The 23,536-nt window shown below is 38.3% G+C and overlaps 1 protein-coding gene across 1 annotated transcript in view; it reads right to left on the bottom strand.

Moving 5' to 3' along the window:
- Positions 1 to 6,945: 6,945 nt before the first annotated feature.
- Positions 6,946 to 23,536, bottom strand: part of LOC146457908 (hemicentin-1-like) — a 32,392-nt gene continuing 15,801 nt past the window's right edge. The window contains exons 15-28 of the mRNA XM_085091400.1: positions 23,368 to 23,512; positions 21,208 to 21,264; positions 19,993 to 20,325; positions 18,355 to 18,603; positions 17,414 to 17,674; positions 16,545 to 16,802; positions 15,326 to 15,589; positions 14,393 to 14,653; positions 13,534 to 13,800; positions 12,486 to 12,791; positions 11,451 to 11,579; positions 10,599 to 10,626; positions 9,026 to 9,101; positions 6,946 to 8,057 (exon numbers count right to left, since the gene is read on the bottom strand). Coding sequence (XP_084947526.1) covers positions 8,040 to 8,057; positions 9,026 to 9,101; positions 10,599 to 10,626; positions 11,451 to 11,579; positions 12,486 to 12,791; positions 13,534 to 13,800; positions 14,393 to 14,653; positions 15,326 to 15,589; positions 16,545 to 16,802; positions 17,414 to 17,674; positions 18,355 to 18,603; positions 19,993 to 20,325; positions 21,208 to 21,264; positions 23,368 to 23,512 — 2,652 coding nt within the window. The 3' untranslated portion in view covers positions 6,946 to 8,039. The remainder of the gene's footprint in view (positions 8,058 to 9,025; positions 9,102 to 10,598; positions 10,627 to 11,450; positions 11,580 to 12,485; positions 12,792 to 13,533; positions 13,801 to 14,392; positions 14,654 to 15,325; positions 15,590 to 16,544; positions 16,803 to 17,413; positions 17,675 to 18,354; positions 18,604 to 19,992; positions 20,326 to 21,207; positions 21,265 to 23,367; positions 23,513 to 23,536) is intronic.

The following is a 23,536-nucleotide window of genomic DNA, read 5'->3' as shown; positions in this document are numbered from 1 at the left end:
CCTTACAAAAAAAAAAACAGAAAAACGAAAGAAAAGAAAAAAATAAATAGGAAAAAACAAACAAAAAAAAAACGCACGTAGGCAGTCACATTGAAGTTTGGAAAACGAACTTCTTTCTTGAGTACAGTTACAACATTCGTCTTTTTCGAGGACGAGAGGAAATATTAATCAAATTTACTCTTAGATAAAGCTGTTTTAAGCTTAGAATTTCAAAGAGAAAATGGTGAGTTCAGAATGGAGACGAACCCATCCTGATGACCATTTCAACACACCGGTCAGATACTCAGTCTGAATCACTTAGCTACAAGAAGACTCAGGACAACTTTTGCCTGCAGTTAAATACTCCATTAATGAACAGTTCCACTTACCCAAAATCAGGACATCCACACAACTTGTGTGCATCTTTTCTAAGGTGAAAACTGTACAGCAGTATCCTCCCTGATCTGAGTCTGTCATGTTGCGCAAAACAATAGTTGCCATGTCTAACAACTCAGCGCGATCTACAAACTCGTCATAAATGTGTGAACTTCCATTGTTCAGTTTCGAGGCGATGTTTTGCTCACTCGAATTCGATGTAAGAACTTGTCTTGTTACAATCAGGAACAAGAAGCTCTCCGCAGGCTCGAAATTCCACTTGAGGGAAATGTTGAAACCGGATAAAACTTGTGTCGGCCTCGGGGGTTCCTCTGTCCATAACAAGCTTGCTGGAAACGAATTATTAGTTACCATTACTAGTTACTATGTATCCATATATTATGAGAAAAAAATATAGAGAAATGAAAAGTTAAGAGTAAGTAGGAGGAAATTAGCAAGACTGTCGGTTTTTCCTGCATGTCCGTGTAGGGTTCTACTGAGTGCTTGAAAACTTAAAAAACAAAACTGACAGTCTTCTTAATAAGGCGAACTACCCGAAATAACGCTACACGCTTAGTTACAATTTTTGGTAATAACATACCTAACATACCTGATATACTACGGTCCCACCGTATGTACTCCCCTCCACCGCCCTCTCCTCCCGCAATGTTGCGTTCACAGCTTTTCTTTCACTCCGGCTTACTAAAAATCAACCTGGGAACATCGAAGGGGAGTAGGGGGAGGGGGTGGGGGAAAGAAGCTTGCCTTTTCAACATTTGTGGCTGAGAATGTAGCTACTTTACACCTTGTTTTCATGAGAAAATCACTTCATTTCTTCTTTAGACATCAGTATCCTCAGAATTGGCAATATAAATCTTGCTAATTGTTTCAACTTCAAATTAAATATTCATAAAAAGATGAGTTTTAATTTTGCGTAGATTGAGTGATACCCAACTGCAAAGGATGGATTTGTATTTCGATAATGGAGCAAGGTTCGATCAGTTCTTCCTGGAGACCTAGGATGCTCACTATTTACCGAAAGAAAATCCAGGAAATACGGTCGGAAAATAAATGACACTGACACGTCGTTCCATTTGCACCATCTCCAAAATTATTCAGTGACTGCCGGTTGAATAGAGACACTTTACCTGCTCTTTTGGAGCTTTAGTTGATGTTGGTACATTTGTACACGTATCCATCTTACATGAAAACAAGCTAAATAGAAACGATTGTGCCTAAAATTTTTAACCTGGTGGTTTTTGTAAATATGATTAGCGCCCCTTTGTTTAGTCTTGTTGTTTTTCTTTGTTTTGTCGTGTTGTGTTGAGTTGTTTTTTTTTTTTCAGTTTTTTTTTGTCAACCTTTGGCTAATAACTGTGGCAAACTTGAAGTAATGATTCATTTATCGCAGAAAACGTCCAGACCAACGACGCAACCCAATATCAAACCGGCAATTTTGTTTGTTATAAGTTTTAAAATTTGAGTTTCAAATCAAGGTAATATAGAACGTTCATTGCGGTCAAAAGAAGCTAAATGATAAGTGTATTGTCCATTTACTACTGAGTGTGTTAGCAACTAGTGTCCTTCTTTTTATTACAGAAAAATTGAGCAAGGCTGTTTTCACGGTCAGGGAAAAATATATTTCCCTGACCGCGAAATCAGCCTTGCTCTATTTTAGATTATTTGTTCTACAATTTGTTGCTGATTAGATCCTTTACTACAGGATCCGGTACTTTTATTTTGTCGCGGTGGTCCTTCCAAACACAGTAACTTGAATTTTTTTATTAGTTTTCCTAAACCGATCGGTATAACACGTCCAAACTTAGTATGTGCAAAAAATACACATCATTCAAAATATTCAAGTGCATAGGCAATTAAGCCGCTGCAGGACCTCATCCAATTGTTTTCCGTATTTAAGTAGTTTAACATTTTTTAAACAAGGCTGTTTTTTTCAGCTGTCCGGGCGAGCAATGAAGTGTATACAGAGTAAATTATTGTTAACCTGAATTCAAATATATTTGTTTTTGCCATGAAGTTTGCGAGCTGAATTAAGAAAAAAAGGTTTCCAGGGTGGAAATTCCGTTTTCGCGTTCGTAGTTTATAAGGGAGTCTAGTCTTAAAGTTATCTGCATGCATAAGAGTCCGTGCAGTTTTAACAGTACAAACAGATCTTAATGAAGGGTTTTTCAGCCCAGTGCCGGACAGAATTCATCAGCCATTCAGTATAGAAAGGTGTCCGTCATGGGAAGATTGAAATAAAATTGTTTGAGTATTAGAGCGAGAATATGGGACAACCCCTGAAACATAGCTGGTGAGAAGAATGACAGCATTAAAAGTTCAAATATGGCCATAACTAGTTAACTGATTGTCAGAGACTTCAAGACGCCGGTAACGAAACAGCGACATTGATTGATATTGCGCCAAAAAGCAACAAAGGGAAGTTTACAAATGTTAAGTAATGGGGGTAACGTTTCTGCGAAACGCAACAGTTTTGGCGCCACAAGCTAAAAGGTTTCACAAAAAAATTGCAATAACCTTTTCATCAAAATAATTGTAACATTTGGAAACTCATTCACTCAGTTTTCTCCTTGGCAGTCAGCTTTAAATCAAAATAACTCAAACATTTTGAAAAATTACTCACTTAATCCTCTTCCATAATATTTTGGAAAGGGTGCCTAAAATATAAACGACGACGTCGACCAACTTACCTCCAAAAGGAAAAAATATAACGATTGTTACACAACGGAAAAGCAGCGAACTTGCCATCTAAGTTGGAATTTTCTTTCACACAGCTCCTTAAAACTTCGGTCCAAAAATATATTATCGCGTTTTACATGTCCTTTAAAGTTTTCTACTTCATCAAACTGACTAAATGAGATAGCTGTGGAAAAGTAAGGTTTAAAAAAAGCGAATCCCTCGTGATCTAAAGAGGCAATTCATAAAGCGTTGTTATTGTCGGTAAAGGACATGTTAAATTGTAAACCTACGTGAACCATTCTTGAGGCAGCTGCATTTATTCAGCCTTTGTCTCTAATAACGACGTTTTTTAAAGAAAAGGTTTGTAGGCAACACTAAAAACAAACACCGAGAGTGGCTATTCACAGTTCCACTGATCACAGTTCTACTAATCTCTTGAAATTGCAAAAACTAAATAGAGATTCTGGGAGGTGTCTGGCACAGCACAGCCAACGGAGCTCAGAAAAGTCGAAGGAGTCAGAAATATTTAATCAGTGGTCCAAAAAGTGTGTGTTTAAAGTGGAGCGTCTAATTTCACGTTATTACCAAGGAATTAATGTTTACCCTTTGATTACAATTAGGCACTTGAAAACATTTTTGTTTGAAAATATCTATTCTTTTTGTAATTCTGTTGATTGATTCCTTACTCTAAATGCTTTCTTCTTGCGGAAAAAGAAGAGCTTTAGTGTCTCTGTATGATCCTCTTCGATCCCCTAGCACATCATACATTAACACAACGTCGTCGACAGTCAGCCTCTTCCGTTGACAAGAAAGTTGGTGGGCTACCGCGCGCACTTCGCAAGGCTTGTTGTCGGTGCGGTTTCTGTAGCGAGATTTCATTTTTATGTGCCAAATAGCGAACCCAAAACTCAAAGTTAGCCCAAACCTGGAGGCCCCGGGTGCTTTTTTGTCTCTCTTCTCTCATGCCGTGACCAGGCCACCTCACTTATTGCTCTGGGAATTGTAACGACACACAAACCTTCGTTCGTGCCACAATTAAGGCATAACTCCGTTAAAGGAAAAAAGTCGACTTTTAACCTTGTATTATTTCCTAATTTAATATATATATTTAGCCAAGCCTAAAAGCGGAGCTCCACAATAGAGTCTGCATATTGTATGAACGTAATAACCTTATGGGTTCCCCATCAATTCTGCAGTTATATAGTACATTTTTAATGCATATGCAGCTAACTGCTCATCAACAATAACAATGTAAAACAGAGGGCAAAATTACTGAATGCTGATTTTTTGTAACAGAAGGCAGTTTTTCGTAATTTCCTTTCACTGAGGGCAAAATTACTTACTCCTGATTGGTCGAGCGACGAAAATACTCGCTGCTGATTGGCTGAGTACAACAGTTTTACATTTTGTTGGTTTCTGCATTTTGTGTCCAAAAAAACAAGTTCTTTGAGGTTCTTTCGAAGTTCGACTCTTTAAGCCGGGTTCTTTGTACCAAAAATACATGGAAATCAAGTGCTGCAGCTAGGAAGGAAATTCCTAAAGGTTAATTTTGGTGTCTCTCACAAGAAACAGCAAAAGTTTATTTGTGTCAAAAGCTAAAGACTTGGATCGGATTGATTTTATTTTGTTTGGTTGAGAAACTGAAATCAGTCATGGCGTTAATGTGCTTTCAACGAACTATAACCGAGCATGAAACTGTCCTTTTGATGAGAGGAAGGAGCAGGAAGAAATTACTCTGCAAGTTCCCTCTTTTGATCCATCGTTTGCTATTTTTATCGATCTATGTTCGTGTGATTTCCAAGCGGTAGGAAGCTTCACAGCTCAGGTGAACAATTAATTGATGCCTAACATTTGATTTATCGTTGTTAGTTTGCTCCTGAATTAAACTTGTATTCTCTCTTAATTACATGTGTATAAAGGGAACTGTTCTCGTCGGTTTTGTTTGTTTTGTATGCTACGAAAAAATTAAATAATTTATTGGTTTGCTTGCGCCTTCGATGAGTGTTTTACTGACTGTTTTACGAAGTTCCTTGATAGTTTTAGGAACATTTTGCCCTCTGTGTGATAAAAGCGGAATTTAAATGGACTCAAATTGATATTTTCTGTTTTTATTATTGTTTTTAGTTTTTAAGATGATCGAGGCAAAACGGTTTGTGAACAGCCAACGCGTGCTACCGGCACTGTCACTGTCTAGTAAATTTTGCTTATCAAGAAGGCCGTACGCTATAAATCACAGAGAAAATGGATACAATAACCAAAAAAACACACTTCAAATATATCTTTGAGTAATAAATGAAAAAAGCACTGTGATAATTCATAGCAATAAGTACAGAAATAAACTAAACAACGATCTTTGAAAAATTCACAAAAAACAAGCGAATGAATGTTTTGCGTAAACTTTGTTTTGATGAAAATGAAATCATACTTTAATTTTACATTCGCTGTTAATGTTCTTTGAAAAGACTTTCAGTGAAAATTACTCCCACATCTTAATCTTTGCGGTTATATCCTACTGTTTTAAGTATTTTTGTTTGTTTTCTGTCAAGATTGTCAGAAATAAATGCTAAAATTAGAAATATATGCGAGAAAAATTTGTCAGTAGTTTATGCGAACGATACAATGTTGGGAGACGTTTGTTTGACTGACTATTTTAAGCTCAGAATCAAATTATTTTAAATGAAGCAAAATGGAATGAGATTAGAAAATAAAACTCCCGTACTTTCTCTCTTTGTTCGTCACTCATGTTTCGCCTGTTTGCTACCGCTCAATCGCTCTCTTTGACGTCGAACTTCGCTTCTTCGTCGCCTGTTTTCTCGATCTCTTTCTATCTCCCTTACATGTTTGTAGACTTATTCATAAATTGAGTTTGTGTTTTGTCGTGCACTTCGTCTTCAAAACTATTATTATTTGTTTTTCTCAAACTTAGTTGGCGATGCAATTTCCTGCCAAACAAACGCGGCCGGCAGCGCAGTTGGCCATGCATTTTCCTGCCGAAACCTGATTTGCAGCACAAGGTTTGAGTGTCTCATTTCATGTTGGCTTACATGGAGTAAGCGTACGTACGGGCGGTCGGTCGGGCGATCGGGCGGTCGGTCAGACGGAGGTGACGTCATAACCAAACCAAAATTTCTCGCACTTATGGGTTTACCAAAATCTCTTAGCTATGGGGCTCCGCCGCGGGCGCCTACGGCGCGAGCGCGAGCTCCGCTAATAGCTTTAACTATTTGACTGGAATTCAGCTTGGAAGTTATAGCTTCTTTTTTTTACTTGTTTCCAAACTGAATCTGATGACCATGTAATCTGAAATTTGGAGGAAAACGTAAAAACCTACATGCTTTTTCGATTGAAAAAAGGTGCACTTTCTAATCAAGGTTATACAGAGAGGGCTTGGCCGTTATCTAGTATATTGCAGAGATTTCGAGTTTTAGTCAGTAGGTCACGAATCCTCGAGAGTTTTTAGCATCGCTGGCGAAACGGTACGGTGTGATGTGGCAACAGCTGATCATTTCTGGAATCAATACATCAACAGCTTCCGCAATGGGTACAATATTCATCTTACCTTACTGCGCATTTCAATAACATGCGGACTCTGAAGTTTAAGATTGATTCGACCGTTACATTTTGCACTGCGGTCTATCAGTGCAGCAGACCTCTTAGAAAACAAGGACGTTTGGCTCAACGGCGTAAAAAAGATCACGTTCAAACGCTGAGATTGTCGGATTTCGATCCATTTGGTCGATTTCTGTATTTTGCAGTCAGCCAGCTTTCTCCGTAATTATGATTGACAGCATGCAACTCATGAGTTGGGTTTTGAAGTACAGAGTTCGTATGTTATTGAAAGGAGCAGTAATGAGTTGCAGCGAACCTTATGATTAATTTTTAATAGCAACAAAACTCAGAGATTAAGAAGTTTAATGTAAATTGTTCATTTTGGAATGATTAAAGTACGAGCTACATTGTTTGCAATTAATTCCAAAACGAAGTAAAAAAAAAAAGTAACAAAATAATCTTTAAACTAAGTAGTTGTTAAATCTTCAAACCATCACACCAGGCGAAATTAAAGAGTAATCTTGGTTAACCTAGATATAAGTTTCCATTCACTTTGTTTACACTGGAACAATGCTTGCATTTACTGGTATCGGTAGTACTTATCAAGCGCATTTGATCATCTCGTCATGGAATTATTCGCTATACAAATTTATTATTTATTAATTATCATTATTATTAATAGTAGTAAACATAATAGTTACTAGTATTTAAATAATATCTCGTTAGATCAGTTTTACCAGTATTTACATTAGTTACTAACAAATTTTCTCATCAGAAAGAAAGTTAAACAAAAACAGTGAATTCATTTGACCAAACCTTATTCACTACTAAATCTGTTTTGCAAGGCATATGATGAAGTCATATATTTTTCCAGGGACATTAGATTCTGGTTAAGTTAGCCCGCGCTCGGATACTCGAGCTGCTTAATACAAGAAATTGTGTTCACCCAGTGCCTTTCAGTTTTAATCATACCAAAAACAACTATTTCTTATTGATAATATTCCGTCCAAAAACTATAAACTGTCAGCTAGGAAACTGTTTCTTACGAAATTTTGTTCGCCAAAACTCCACCTTCAATTTTCTCCGCTGGGACACTATTTAGCTAAACGAGACTATTTCCCTCTTTCTCACTGTGTTGCTTATACTTCATATCAAGAAAATCATCTAAAACTATCCTCTGTCATCCTTTCCGTTACTCTCTTTTAAGAAAAATTTGCATCATTTTATACGTTAGGTAAGCCCTCGTGGGTGAAAAACATAAAAGAACAGACAAAATGGAATTTTTGAGACAGTCTCCCAATTAGTTTTTTGTCATAACTGCTGCAAAGATTCCTCCACATTCTTCCCTTTGGAAATATGAAGCCAGCATCGGTGACCTTCTAAACACGTGAGAGGAGGCCTTTAGCAATAATTTAGCAGGCCTTTTCTATTCATGCTCCTCAGGAATCTGATATTTTCTGCAAAAGGCAAACATACAGTTAACTTTGCAATAGCAGTTTTTCATTAGAAAGGAGGGTGGGGGCGGGGGAAAGGGGGAGTCAACTTCTTCTTACTTTAAAAATAAATCAATAATTATAAGCAATTAATTCCTCGATAAATAAGCAAACAGACTGAATTGAAACAAAGCTTTAAGGTTTGTTTGTTTGTTTTTTCTTTGATTAAATAGTTGTTTATTAACTGCATAGTATTTCATAAAAATTCATCACTAATTTTCGCTGTTGAGCGCCTTGGAATTGAGATCTCAAGGTCGTGTTGGAACCTTGCCCCATATTCTCTCTCTTTACCCAGGTTTTTACGTGAGTAGCTTCATCACACTACTAAGGGAAACCCAGTGATGGAGTAGCATTCTTGCTAAGGGAAACTACTAATTCTTTTAGTTGCTTCATACTTGAGAAGCCTGGTGAAGCTGTGGTGGTGAGAGGCTGTGGGTAACCTGTGGCTGGTGTGCATTTTACCTTGCTTTACGGCTAATTGGAATAATTGCGAAGTAATTCAAGTAACGCGAACTTCTATTTTCATATGGCGTTTTCGTTGGTGTTGCCCTCGACGATGCTTTACTCCTGTTCTTTCCTCAAATTGAATTGTAACAGGATTTCCTATCGTCCATTCCGGTATGTCATCATACTCTCGATTAATCACAACAACAATCTACGTTCAAAGCAAATGCATGTAACATGCACCAAGCGCGGGAGAACGCTTGCAGGCACGATTTCTTTTCGTTTTGCTTCTCTTTGGTTGAGAAAGTCGCGCGTGTTTTCCTAATCGATCACAGTTTGTAAAAATAAAGTTAATGTTGTTTGTTGTTGTTGTTGTTGTTGTTAGAGCGACATTCGCCTGAGAAACACTCTAAGTACAGGCCGAAGTGGAATCCACCCAGTCCTATTGCTATAATTAACCCTTTTAATAAAATTATGAATATAATTACCTCAAGCTCAGCTGTCATATTGTTGCTTTCCATAGTTGGATTATCAAATCTGGTGACGGTCACTTTCTTAGAGCTACTGAAACAGAAATTTAACAAAATAATTCTTGTAAATGGTTTTAATACTGTATATATATGATCATCTTAAAGCGGTTTTTCATAAACTGTCTTTCAACCTATACCAAAAAATCACTCTGGCCAGCCGGCAGCTGACGTTTGTTTAATCGTTTTTATACGCCTGTCTCTTTGTTTGTTTGTTTATTTGTGTTTTTTCAGACACTTTCGACATCAAAACAGCTACTCAAGCAGTTTAAGGCCTGGGTCAAGGGCTTTTAAGAGGAAAAATGGTTTATTGTAGATAACTTTAACAAATTCAATGGCACTGAACTGAAATTTGGAAGATAAAAAGATCTCATTATTCTGAAAATTTTTTAGCATAATAAGTAGTGCTTAAGATCACGTGACATGTCACGTGATCATTTTTGTGAAAAAAAGCAAAGATTTGACAGGTAGGCGACGGTTTTAAGAGATAACATTAAACAAAAACACGTTTCTAATAAAGATTAAATATCTCCATCGCTTCACGTTTGGAATGATCGTCCATTGTTTTCCAGAAAAAAATTATCAGGGCAAAGGTCATTTTTTAGTCCACAATTCAACCTTTGATCCTTAATTTCTCCAATTTAAAAACTTACGGACAGTCATTCCAAACGTAGAAAGTTCAATATTTAAAAATCTGCTTCGGAAAAACTAATTCAGTTATCTTTATAAAGAAAATTCGCCGCCATATCGCCGATTTACGAAATTCTCATTTTTTGGTCACGTGATGTGTCACGTGATCAAAATTATACGTTAAGGCAAAAGAAAACATCAAGTTTAATATTCAGGGAAAATTTCATCCTGTTCTAGGCAGACAAACCGAAGATATAGGGGATCATTCATAATTTCTGAACACCCTTCAAACCCAGGCCTTAAACTGCTTGAGTAAGAGACGTGATTCAAACTTCACACTACTATCGAGCTGATCTGGCAGGCCTTGACGAGGACTTCACCACAGCCACTTGCTGGCCTGCACTGATACAATGCACCTACTAAGATAATTTATTTATATTGATGCATCCATTATGAATTGAATACGATAGAAGAACAAGTTCCTGTACCATAAATAACATTAGGGAAAGTTGAAACAGCCAAGAAATTATAATTGACATTAAAGGAGCGCTTCTCTGACTGGTGTAACCAGTCTACACCTTGAAGTGGTTAAAGGAGGTTAGTTTCTTAAAAAAAATTGTGGTGCTGCGCCGGTAGGAGAGAGCGAATGGATTTGGATTCGCTCAGACGTAGGGCTAACGTTCGAAACTTCAGCTTTCGAATCTCTTTACGGTGGCCAAATTATTCCATCAACTCAATTGATAAAACCAAATATTCTTTGACACCTTGAAGTCCCTTTCTTTAAATACATAGACAGCACCTACTGGCCCCCTCTCTCCTCTCGAAAAATAAAAAATAGTCATTTCTGAAAATCAGGCAAAAAAGAGTTAACCACTACACAAAGTTTGCACAGAAATACACCAACCTTCCGTTAGCTTGTAGTTCACGTCTTCCTAAATATAAAAAGATAATGTCTCAGCCACCAGGTTCAGTCTCAACTGTGACATTTACGTTTACTATAGCATTTTTGGCGCACGTGCTGAACGATTAAGATGGGCTCCAATCCCTCTAGATGTGTCAATATTAATGGGGGTATTTGCTTAATGAGCAACTTCAAGCAAAGATGTTTATGTTGTTAGGTAAACGAAAAGCTTAAACTCCCAAAAACCCAATTGGCCCGGATTGTAAACTTTCATAAATGATCTATTATTAAAAATTACATTAAACGAAAGAAATTGTCCCAGGAACTTAAGTAATTTATTGTTTTAGAAGTTTTAGGGTTAGGTTGACGGTTAACCTTCTGCCAGCTGTAGGCTGCTCAAAGGATACCAAAGGAAATAAACGAAGCAAGGACGCCAATGAAAAAACCTCAGATTACGACGTATAAACTGATTTGCTGAACAATCTGCTTCGGTAACTCTGCCTGCACTACTTTAATTTTTGTAATTCTGTAATTGTAAATTTAGGCTTTAGCGAATTTTTCCTGCTGCTGTCTTTAGCACAATGAAGACGAAACCTGTGCCATTTCAAGCAGCTCCAAAACTTAAGAATTAAGTTATTAGGCGCCTACTGCTTATGGAGTTGATAACTTCATTCTTTTGCCGCTGATCCTAATCTGCCTGGGTAACATCTTTTTATTGTTGAAAAACGATTGTCCACTGGAATACGTTTTGCCCTCCTTAGCGTTCAATTGCAAGGTCCAGGTAGTCAGAGCCTTTCTGGCGAATATCTCATTTTAAAAAATTGAATTTAGATGTTTATCTCTAATAAGGCAAACCTCTCAAACGTGACCGTCGTCGCATTACTATGGCAACAAAGACCACCACGAGCACGGCCAGAACAATAACTCCTCCGATGATCCAGTCAACAGTACTTCCGGGTAGACCTTTCTGCTCTTCCACATTTTCTGTCAATAAATTAAAATTCTCTAGTTAGTCTTAGCCTTTTCTTTGTTCATTTTCGGCTCATTTTACATTCATGTAATATACTAACACATGGTTTGTACTTCAAAACACAAAACATGAAATACGCTTTGTACGTTCACTGCACGAAACGTTTACTTTGACCACCTTTGATTAGCATCAAAGTCGCCACCTTAGTGATCGAAACAAACACCCTTGACATATCTTGGTAGTAGCACATTCACATCACCTTTGACAGTCCTTTAACGTCTATCAATACAGGAACGGCTAGTGCCGCGGTTTCTCTATTCCTCACTTGTTTCATTCTGAGTATTCAAGAATCCCCGTCATATTTTCGCCCACACAGTTTCCTTCCTCTGCATGAAAAACAAGTGAGGAATAGAGACTAGCATTCCAGTATCGACGTCACAGCCCTACTATCCCCAGTCTCCCGTCTTACGCGGTGTTGTACCCAACCGAAAGTGAAATTTGACACTTTGACACTCAAACGCGGGGAAAAAATTGATAACGAATTTTTTTTTTATTTTAATACAAGAACAAAATGAAGATTTGATCAAGCAAATAAAAAAAATTCAATCATAAGGCTCCTTTGCATAAGTCAAACGAGCATTGCACAACACTTTACTGACGCTGCCTTTGATCTCGATCAAAGGGCATTACCTTTGGCTAGACCTTTACCAACTTTCACAAAATGTGCTCGTGTTTTTGACGATTCGAAATAACCTTACCCCGCCCCTCTCTCTACCGATTCTCCCTCTCTAACAAGCTCTTTTCCTTAAGGCCTGAAGATAAATCAGAGGAAGGGTGAGGGAGTTCATGGAACAAAACATTGACCGTGTTTTGTTTATACTGACTGACAGGTTAAAGTCTCGAAATATATCGGTTGTTACCTTGGACTTCTTCTTCAGTTGAAACTTCCCTCACAGTAAACTCGCTATTTCCCGCCACATTCCTGGCAGATACTCGCACAACGTACTCTGTGTTGGACTTCAGCTCGCCCATAACACACATCATGGAATTTGCCTCAGTAGTTATCGTTGTACAGTTTATCCACTTTTGTGATTCACCTTTCTCCTTGATCTGCACCAGATAATCCAGGATAGGAAATTTTGGGTCCGTGACTATCACCTTCCAGTGAATTTCTAAGTCGTTAAGACCACTATCGACTCGCACGATCTCTGGGGGCGCAGGAGCAGCTGTGGAAAATGAAAACACCAGTTATATGCCCAGCGGTCAATCATGTAGCGCATGCGTTGTTGTTGCCATAATTTTGCAAAGCAAACTACGGACAAATTTGGTAACTCATTTAAAAGTGAGCAACTATTAGCCATGTCTGGGGAAAAAATCGGGGTTTTTTGTGCTTTTTTGTTGACAAAGTTTTACGCTTGTAAAAGTTTGTACCTTTCAGCTGAAAATAGTCAACATGGCAGGCTTTTGAAACTTGCAACCGTATACTGACACGTCTACTCATTCATGAAAACGCACTTGTTTTCATATTTTAAAAGCTTGAATTTGGTTCTTTTACTTTCCAAACAAAGCACCAAACTAACGAAAATCTCATGCGTTAACAATGTGTTGTTATGTAATGTTTAAAAAAACCAGCAGGAGTGTTTTATCGGGTCTAAAACCACGAGGCTGCTATAAAACACGTGCTCCGAGCTTTTTGAACGGCTTCAAAAACATTCTTGGAAAAGAGTTTGTCAATAGAGTTCTTAACAATTATGCTATCGTGAACGTTGGAAATTAGCATACAAGAAAAACACCACATACTAATGAGGAGTGTTTTATCAGCTGATAAAACACCGCATACTAATAAGGAGGAGGTTTATCGATATAAAGTCACTGCACGTGATGTATTATCGACCATTTGATTGGCCAATGAGCTTATGAATTATTAATGTATTTTTGAAGCTAAGTATACAGGGTCCACTTTATTACCAAGCAGTTGAACAGTTACGTTCCTCTTGATTGTACCAAGTAGGTTCTTCGCCATGCACACATAGACTCCAAAGTCCTCTGCCTGCTGAGGGGTGATCATGAGAGTGCTGACACGGCTTGGGAATAGTGTTGAAGATGTCACCGTGCCATTACGACTCCACGTTATTTCCGGTATTGGTGTGCCCTCCACTTTGCACGTAATCTCAGTTTTATGGTTTATCCAGGATATGATTTCCCTCAGTTGTCCTTCTATAATTTCTGGTTTGTCTGAAAGATGTCCATTAGCAAGTAATTCGGAGGTGGGTAAAGTTTTTCTCAAATTATTAGAAAACAAAGGACATCACGAGATAACTCCGCCTAATAATCACCCCCAAAAGTTAACCAGAGCTCTCTCACCTCTCCCTTTCAATAGACCTCCCTCCGCTTGGCAACAAATGAATAGACGGTAAGAAGGATAAAAATAACCAAATACTTCAGAAATAATAAATGAAGCCATTCGTTTTCAGGTCAATTCTCTGTAGCAGTGGTAGGCTTTCACCGAAATCTGTTGCCAATATACAAATCTGATTGGCTTAACAGAGTCCAGTGGTTAGCAATTATTAACTGTAATAGTCAACAATCGAGCGCACTTCACAAAGTAAAGTTCTTTTTATCTTCTGTTTGGTGGATTGGAAGAGGGGATGAGACTTAAATACCGTCGCTTCCTTTTGCAATCACTTTGCTGTTTAGTGGACTACCAGACTGTTTAGGGATCTATTTACTCAATCGAGCGGAGGAAAGGCAAGTGAGGAATCTATTTGCTAATTTGACCAACAGGGCTCGTAAATTAAAGCAAAGACCTCCTAAAAAGGCGACTTACAGTTTATTTCCACCTTTACATCAGCCACAGCAGGTTTTCCATCACTATTTGCTGCCGTGCACCGGTAGCTTCCTGTTTGAGCTCTGTTGACTCTTTTTAATATAAGAGTTTCATTGGCAACGGGTGTCATTTTCACAGAATCCCCAAGAAATGACCACGTGATGCGTGGAATAGGATTTCCCGAAGCATTGCAGAATAGTTTCACGTCATCAGTTTCGTTCACCGTGATGTTGTGGGAAATGTAGTCTATGGATGGTGAAACTGAAATATGACAACAGTAATTGTAATTAAAAGTTAAAAAAAAATTTTTCTTACAATCTAACTACTTCAATAGGTTTAGTTGGTTCGTTCTAAGATAGGGTTCAGCTTTTCTCTTTTACTATAACTAGTTTTTCAACTGCTTAAGCCAGTGTCTTAAAAAACAAAATTAGGGCACTAAATCGATCCAAACCATAGTACAAACAAGAACAACAAAATGAAGCAATCAACACTCGAAGTAGATACAAGTGAATAGTTCGCGTGCAAGCAAGTCACGGTTTTGGTTTCGCTATGAAATACTTACGCAAGGGATTTTAGTAAATCACTGAGCGTAGTACAGGAGAATAAACGTAAAACCAAAATGGATGTCGATTATTAATCGAAAACTGTACTTAATCAGGGTATGGTGTACAAGATCGCTACTGATTAAGAACAGATGTTTTCTGACATGAACAACATGGCCACTGGATAAAGTACACCTGTAGCTATAGCTTTTACAAATCACGTATTTAGGTCTAAAATGCGGTAAGCTTTTTTAGAATCTCTTGGCACAACCCCACGGCATACAAAGGAGAATAATCCTCTATCAATCAGCACGGACAAACAGATTGCTAGCTTCCATTCTTTGGCTGAGCCATATAACATTTTTAGTTTTCTTCATCATTTAATACTCACCAAGTACAGTTAAGTTAATTCGTGCTATGGGACCAGATCCAAAAAGGTTGTGTGGAACACATTCGTACAACCCTTGATGAGAAACGTTAACGCTTTGAATAGCAAACATGCCGTTTTGGAACCAACCAATCGTTTTGGTGTTGAAACGCAATTCAAGTTTTGGGAGAGGTAGACTTTCGGCAGCACAGGAGAAAGTCACTGAGTGTTCTGCCATCACCGTGTTACCTTGAGCGTCAGACGTAAATCTAGTTCCAATAGGTTTGTCTATTAAAAAAAAATAAATAAATTAAGTGGAATAACATGGATTATTAACACTGACTCATTCGAAAATCAGTTCCAGAGTTATGATTGGTTTAGCGGCCATGGTATATGAGCCGATTATACCGTGCCTCACAAATATGAGTAGGCGTCAGGAAGTAAACAAAATATTGCTAAATCAGCAAGATTTAGCGATTTATCGTTAATGTTTTTAATAAAAACAATTATTCCACTCGCGCGCTTGTTGGATACGCGCCTCGTTGGCTATCTATCCTTCTTGCATCCAATGCGCGCTCGTGGAATAATTGTCAAATATTGACCAATAATAGGCCAATTCCGAGTTGCTTGGTACCTCATTATGAAGGTATGAAGGCGAGGCTAGGTGCAAAGTTCTATTTATGAAATTAGCTTTCATTCATCTGCAAACAAAACTAACCTTGATATGAAAAGCTTTCTACTTAGCCTTGCTTTCATAATGAGGTTACAGCAACTCGGAAATGGCCTATTCGATTCATCGTTTCAAATCACACGGCAATAGCAGCAACAAAAGCAAGTGTAAAGCTATTTTTTCAGTAAAATCTTAAATTTTCAGACAGTCATGTTAGCTGTGTGAATGACTTTCAAAGCGCGAAACAAAACTGATTTTGTTGTGGATTCAATATCACAAACACGAAAGCTTAGACACAGTTAACGGCCATACAAATACTGACATTTCAAATCGGTTTACACTGATAAGGTTAACCTTGCGTAGAGTAATTAATTTGGACTTCTACTTAAAACTGGTGTAGATGACGTTAAATTAAGTTGGATTAAAGTCAAGTCTCGGTCAAAGAAGTTTATGCGATTAGCGCCTGGATAAAAACTTCCAATTTCCAGTCGTTAATCACGTGACTAACAAGCCCCCAGTTTATTTGCCATTTTATATGGCAAATCACAACAAAATAAAGAAAATTTAACTTACAGTTGACTATCACAGTAGATAAGGCGATTGTGTCACTTCCAATGCCATTACTGGCACTGCACAGGTAAACTCCAGAATCACTTTTGTTGACATTTTTCATAGTCAGAGCACCGTCAATCGAGTCTAAGGGGTTAGGTTCGGATTCCTTTGACCACGTGATCTGTGGCTGTGGATTTCCAGTCGCGTTACACACCAGACGTAAGTCTTGAGTCTCATTCAGTGTCCGATTGCTGACTTTACTGACAACACTTGGAGAAACTTTAACGACGAAGAAGCGTCAATCAGAGACGATAAAGTTACTCTATTATGCTTTACATATTTTATAATTTTGAAAACAAACCTTTTTTTGCCCTTCACTCCACTTTTGTCCAGAAATGTACCTAACCCTGAATTTGGGTACTTCATTTAAAACAGGCCTTTTTGTCGTTTTCATATGACTTCATCTTTGACAGAATTATGTGTGCTTTAGTGGGAATAAGGTTAGGGGACACCAGATGAATCTCATTAGCGTGCATTTCTGCACATATCTCCTTCACTCCTTCCTTTACTCCAACTTCCTTTACTCTAAAGGTGAAACTGATAAACTGAGGAAGTCGGAGCTTTATATGACCTTAAAAATGTTCCAAAACTGTGCGCTGAGATTGGTAAACTGAGTTGATGGTTTTCAGAAGGTTTCTCTAGACTCAAAAGCGACACGCGGGAACGTTCATCTCTTTTTCTAGACCACTATATATAACTGAAAAACAATTTATGCGGTTTAGAATGTAGCCAGAATTTCATGGAAACTTGGAGAAGCGGTAACAACTGGGTTAACTGCAGATCGAAAATGATTTTCAGTTCAGTTTTCAACTAATAATGAAAATACTTACAGAATGCAGTGACTTTCATAGCAGCGGTTGCTGGTTTCCCGATGCCATTTGCAGAGGTACAGGTGTAGGTACCAGCCTCGGTTCTGTTGGCTTTCCTGATGGTCAGCCGCTGACCAACTGGGTTTGTGATGCCGCCGAGTCCGCCGACCTTTGCCCACGTGACATGAGGCGGAGGGTGACCGTCGCTAATGCATTCAAGGCTAAGATCATCTCCTTCAGTAAAGTTGTAGCTCGTCGCAGATAAATTAATCAAGGGAGAGTCTATAACAAGGAGATATACGTTTTGTTGGCTTAATGCTAATGAAGAATAAGGCTCCACAGTGACAAGGACTCCGAAAACTAATTAATTAAGCATTAATGAAACGTGTGGTCGGAGAGATTCCCCCCAGATTAAGTTGTAATTTTTTTCCTCGCTAGTACTTGTGTTATCCCTTCGTCCGTTTCACTGTTTGGCGTTTCTTGAACTCGCTACTGGGTCAGTTCACTGAGTCCCTGAGGAGAATGACAGACCTTCTGAGGAATACGAATGGTTTTTGCTTTCATCAAGAGCTCACTAAAATATGTGCTATCTGTTTGCTCATCGGTTGTTCATTGCTCGTTCTTGCGTTCATTTGAGTTGCTTGATTGTTCGGTTCAGTTCGTCCATTCCACGGCTTGAAAGTTGTATTAAGACATTACGAACAAATTTTGTCATGTTTTAGTAGAGGTTTGTGTTGCTATGGAGAAGGCCTAACCACACTTATTAGTGGCGGTCACTAAAAAGCTTTTCATGCACCATAATTAACAACAGTTTGAATGAAATGTAAAGTGCTATCGGTCATTAGATGTTAACCAAACTGATTGCTAGGCTGACACTATGGCAACGGGCAATTCTAATGTGGCCAATATTTCAACTATTTTTATGGTACCAAATTCTTAGTACACTGTATACCGATACTTACAGTTTACAGTTACTATGACGGAGGCAGTTACATTGCTAACACTGTTTTCTGCAGTGCACCAGTACTCGCCATCTTGGTATCTGCTTATGTTGTTTAACGGAAGAAGAGATCTGGGATGTTTCCATTCCATGTTTCCTCGTTTCGACCATGTCACGGTGGGCGTCGGCTTACCAGTTGCGTTACAGAACAATGTCACGTCATCAGTTTCGTTGAATGTTTGGTTTCTTGAAATCGCTATGCTGGGTCTGGCTATCAAATTAAAGGTGGTAACAGCTGTTTATTCAATATTATTCTAAAATGGATGTTATTTGACAGGCCAAACTTTGAACTATGAAATACGTCCGGTTTGTGGAGGAAATCGTCAATAAAAAAGTGAATTCTACAAGAAGAGGTACACGCACATTCCGGTCGTGCTTTATTTGTGAACATTTTTATATCTCACTGTGCAGTGAGGTTCCAGCTCTTCAGTCAGTGAATGGGATCCACAGTAACCCATCAAACAGCACCTTAGTGTCACTGTGCAAAACAGGAAATTGTAGAATTATAATGCATGAAGCTAGAAGGGTAAAATAGTTCATCTGAATGCTAGCGTGTCAAATTTCCCCGTCATTTTAAGACTCAACAGCGGAAGATCATTTTTAATTAGAATCAACATAACGCTGCGACCAATTCAATTATGCTTGAGACGCTTGCCTTTTGGACAACTTGTGATATCACTCAGTTTGAAGGGAACCACGTTACATTTTAATAGACTCTTGTCTATATTCCCTGATCAAGCAGTATTTTCGCTGTATATTATCATTTTAAACAACACTTGTTCAGTTTCCGAACTGTCCGGGAAGTGTTCTCCAGGAGTAGTACGGCAATGGTAGTCTTTCCCCGCATGCTGATTAGCCGCCTCTCCCGTTTTATGGGGACTAGTAATTAACCGTGTGAACCTAAACCTCCGATAAACGCGATTTTTAACAGTTGATAACAACTTTCAACTGAATGGTGATTTCTTCTTTTGGCTCAACCTCATATGCTATACAATTTCCTATTCCTTGTCAATCCTCTAAAGAACGGCCTTTTGAATCAGCTTAATTCGGGCATTATTTGCTTCGTCTCTATCCTGCGTGCTCATTCACTTTGTTTTGTTTTGCTATTTTGTCATATTTTTTTGTAGTTATCCTTTCGATTTCTTGTGTGATATGATTTTCTGTTTGCCTAGCAGAACCAAACTAAATGTACTTCTGGCGACAAGTTCAGCTTTATAGGAGGAGAAAAGCAAAGTACTGGTGACCAGATTAGAATCAGGTCAGCGATCCTCTTTAATCATTCAACCTACTAGGTATATTTCAATTCAAACTATTATTATCATATTATTAATTATTTTTACTATTACTGTGAGATTTTTACACGACTTTTGCGCAGCACCTTACAATCCGGCCGACCAACCTTGCTTATTGGTTGACGGACATAAGGAAACTGGTATGGCCTGGAATAAAGGCAGTGCTCAAGACAGAAAAATTAGGGCTCTGGGGCCCCGTCTGGGGCTCCAATCAGTGTTTTTGTCCATGCATCAAGTTGATTAAGGCTTTGGGCTCCATGCCCACCTTTGGGAATCTATAAAGAAGGTAACTCATTAACAAGACTTACCTAATATTTTCAGTTGGACACATCTGTCATCATTATCGACTTTTGTGCTAACCTCACAGCAATATTCAGTCTCGTCACCCTCCTCAGCTTCAATTAGCATAAACGCTGGCGTTCCATTCTTCGCCAAAGCAAATTGTCCTCGGTATTTTTGATAGACAGTTTCTCCTCCATCCCAGTTATACAAAATAATATTCTTGTGCCTGGTTTTTTCGAGTCTGCTCAGTTGGAAATAGACAAACGGCTTCTCTTTGAAGCGCCATTCAAGAGTGATGTTCTCACCAGCCACTCCGAATGTAGGATTAGCTGGCTCCTTCGTCCAGGTTATTGCCTGAGCTAACAATATGAAGAAATGATACTCCTGAAAAGTTCGTTTCAAGCGGCCCTTAACTTACAGTAGCTGTCTAAACACATACATGTAATTTTGGTCGTTAACTCAGGCTAACAAGGCCATACTTGCAGGAAAGGGCACAGTGAAGTTTTAGATCGACATTATTTGAATCTCTTCAAGTGAGCAATCTCCAGCTACCACCCCCCCGACTGAAACCAGAATATTGAGTTCTTAGTGTTAGCGTTTTATTTAGAATCTTTCACAAAGCGATCACTTTTCTTTCACCCTCGGAGGTGGTCGCTCACGAGATATTCAATTATGATTTGTCTGTACTTATTCTCGTGTGATGGCAGAGGCAAATGTATCATGAGAATGTATGCCGGAATTGACGACTCCACCAACCGCTTCCCACCACATCACACATATATTTCCCCACTAAAATCAGTTGCCTCGAAACCTAGGCTGTCGTTTTGGAACTGAGTAGCACAGATGTCGAGACTTATCTATATCATCAAATTTAATTATGCAGAAATTATGGAAATGAAACATATGAATGATGCCAATTATTCCTTCCCGTCGCATAGGGCGAGATATATCTAAGTACAGCTTCATCGCGCAGATTTAATTGCGTTTAGTAAGCAATCATTCAGATATCATTTCTGTTCCGTTGTTGCAAGACGCGCGCAATGCCTGAAAGGCAAAAACGGTAAATACAGAAGAGAAACCCTCCGGAATTTCCTCAGTAACAATCACTGTTCTTGGCACCGTGTTTACGCCCAGTTTTCGTACTGCGGAAATAACCACAGACCACTCTTAGTTAGTGGCACCTAAAGGAAACTATGTTTTTTTTTCTAAACAAGAAACCTTCGATATGAAAGCAAGCTTACCTGAGGATATGTAGATTAGCGTGACGATCACGAAACCAGAATTGCTGCACATTTTTCCTTGTAAGAAGCAAGTAGAAGCTTTTCAGAACACCCGTCAGACTACAGACGTCCTTCAGTTGCTAAAGGGAGTTTTCAAGAGTAGATTTAGAGTGAAATTGGCTTGTACCATATAGCCTTCTAAGTCTTTCTACAATGAAACAACCGTTGTGACAAAATCGGTCTTACAAAGTATGCACCGCAATGTGATCTCCAATCACCAGATGAACAGATGACACCTCTTTTCAGATAAGTATGTTTTCGCCTTTATTCTAGAAATTCCAAACAACCAATGTATTGTTTCTGTTAACAAAATTTAAGGGGGTGGGGACGAGATGCGTACCGTACAAAAAAATTAACTCTCTCCGAAAAGTCACGAAAGGATTAAGAAGTAGTCCAATATTGAATTTGTCAAAACATGCGGTGTTTTAAATGTAAAACATTGTTAGTGGATTTCGATACAAGATAAGCCGAGGTTTTAAGCTGTTACTGCAAAGAACAGAATTAATATCGATTTCAGGTTAAAGGCGAATTCCACTTAAGGTCTCTTTCGTTGATCCTTTTAAAACAATACCAGCATGTCCTGTAACCTTTCAACGGATCATGCTCAATTCACTAAGCGCCAATTGGCGTTGACGCGTCACTGTTTGCTTAAATTTTTTAATAATGTCAATTAAATGTAAAACAAACAGGCATTGTGACCTTTGGTCCGTAAAATGCGGAATTAAAGCCGTACTATTCGAGCTTTTCTTTCGCTCGTATAAACCAAAAGGCAACCACTTTCACGGTTTAGGTTTCCAGCTTATGAGTCGTCGTTTCGTTGATATTCTAAATAAATTAACGGCTAATACCACTTGAAGACGTAAATAGCTTTGGATATGGACCGGAAATGAAAGGCACGCGATACATTAGCATTAGCACCGAAAGAAGGTATGGATTTCAAACCCTGACGAACACATGTGTGCGAGAAAAATATGACAGCCCAACACCGGTTGATAGGATGTAACTTGCAATGTAGATTAAAATCAACGCTGTGTACGAGATTTTGGCAATTTAAGAGCAGGAAAAGCTATCAGGTTGCGAGGCAAAATATGTTCTCAGATTTAAGGACGGGATGCGGTGAAGTATTAAAATGAGTCTCGGGAAGCAAGATAAAACTGAAAACAGCAAATCATTATTTCAACGCCGGTCAGTTTGTAGCACGCCGTAGACGAATCGTTTTAAAGACTTTCAGACTAACTGGACAAAAACAGGAAGCGAGCTTTTACAAAAAGGGAATACTTTATTTAGACCCCCAATATAAGTAAACAGGACAATAAAGTTCGTTTAACTTTCACTCTCTCCATTTTATAAACCTGTTATTCTGGTACCTTCAGTTTTTGAGAAGACCTGACCTTATCTTTTCTTTCTTTCTTTTTTTTTTCTTTGCAATACTATAGTTGAAGAAAGCTACCTGTGAGTAACGCCAATTAAGGCTTTTCTAATTTCGTAACAAATATTCGGTCATTAAGTTAACATGTAAAACACTCTTTGAAAGCCGAATTTTCGGCCATAGTTGTCATTTTTTAGACTAAGCAGGTGCTATAATTAATGCCACTTCACCACAAAAATTATACCTACTTATCTATGTACATAATGCTAGAGAGATGTCCTTACTGTCCGTTTATCCAATATTAGACATTCGGTTTTATTCCACTAGTACCGTCATTTTACTAAAATGGAGCAAGTATGGCAATGAATTGCCCCGAATTGACTGCTTTCTGTTACCGCAGTACGTTCCTTCTTAATTATATTAAAAAAAAATACACACGAAATTTAAATACTATATAAATACTCATAGTAGCTGCGCAACTCGTAAAATATCCTGAAGTGTTATTTGTAAAATCGTAGAAAAAGTGTCTTTTTTAATTTGGTGTCACGCCGTGACGATTTATTGCTCATTGAAACTATTCTAAAAGGTTTAAGTCTGTAACTGCTTAAACTGCTTATTTTACTCCTAGTTGCTTCCAATCAACGGAAAAACTGAAAAATCAAATTTAAGACTTAGCAACATCGACACACAAACAACACCAAATGAAAGTGACACTCTTTTATCTGCTGTTGCCGGCACTACAAAATTAATACTGTATCCCGTTCCAAACGAAACAGGAATACGTTTGCACCAGTTAACCCCCAAATGTTTTGTGAAACATTCGGTGAAGATAATGAGCCTTTCTATTAGAACGCACACTCCTTCAGTGCAGATCTCAATCACACTACCTAGCGAGTACTGTTACATGTATGAGACACAAAT

This window comes from Pavona decussata, unplaced genomic scaffold (genome assembly GCF_977016875.1).
Source record: "Pavona decussata unplaced genomic scaffold, jaPavDecu1.1 SCAFFOLD_236, whole genome shotgun sequence".
In the NCBI taxonomy this organism is placed as follows: domain Eukaryota; kingdom Metazoa; phylum Cnidaria; class Anthozoa; order Scleractinia; family Agariciidae; genus Pavona; species Pavona decussata.
This window is presented reverse-complemented; position numbering and strand designations above follow the sequence as displayed.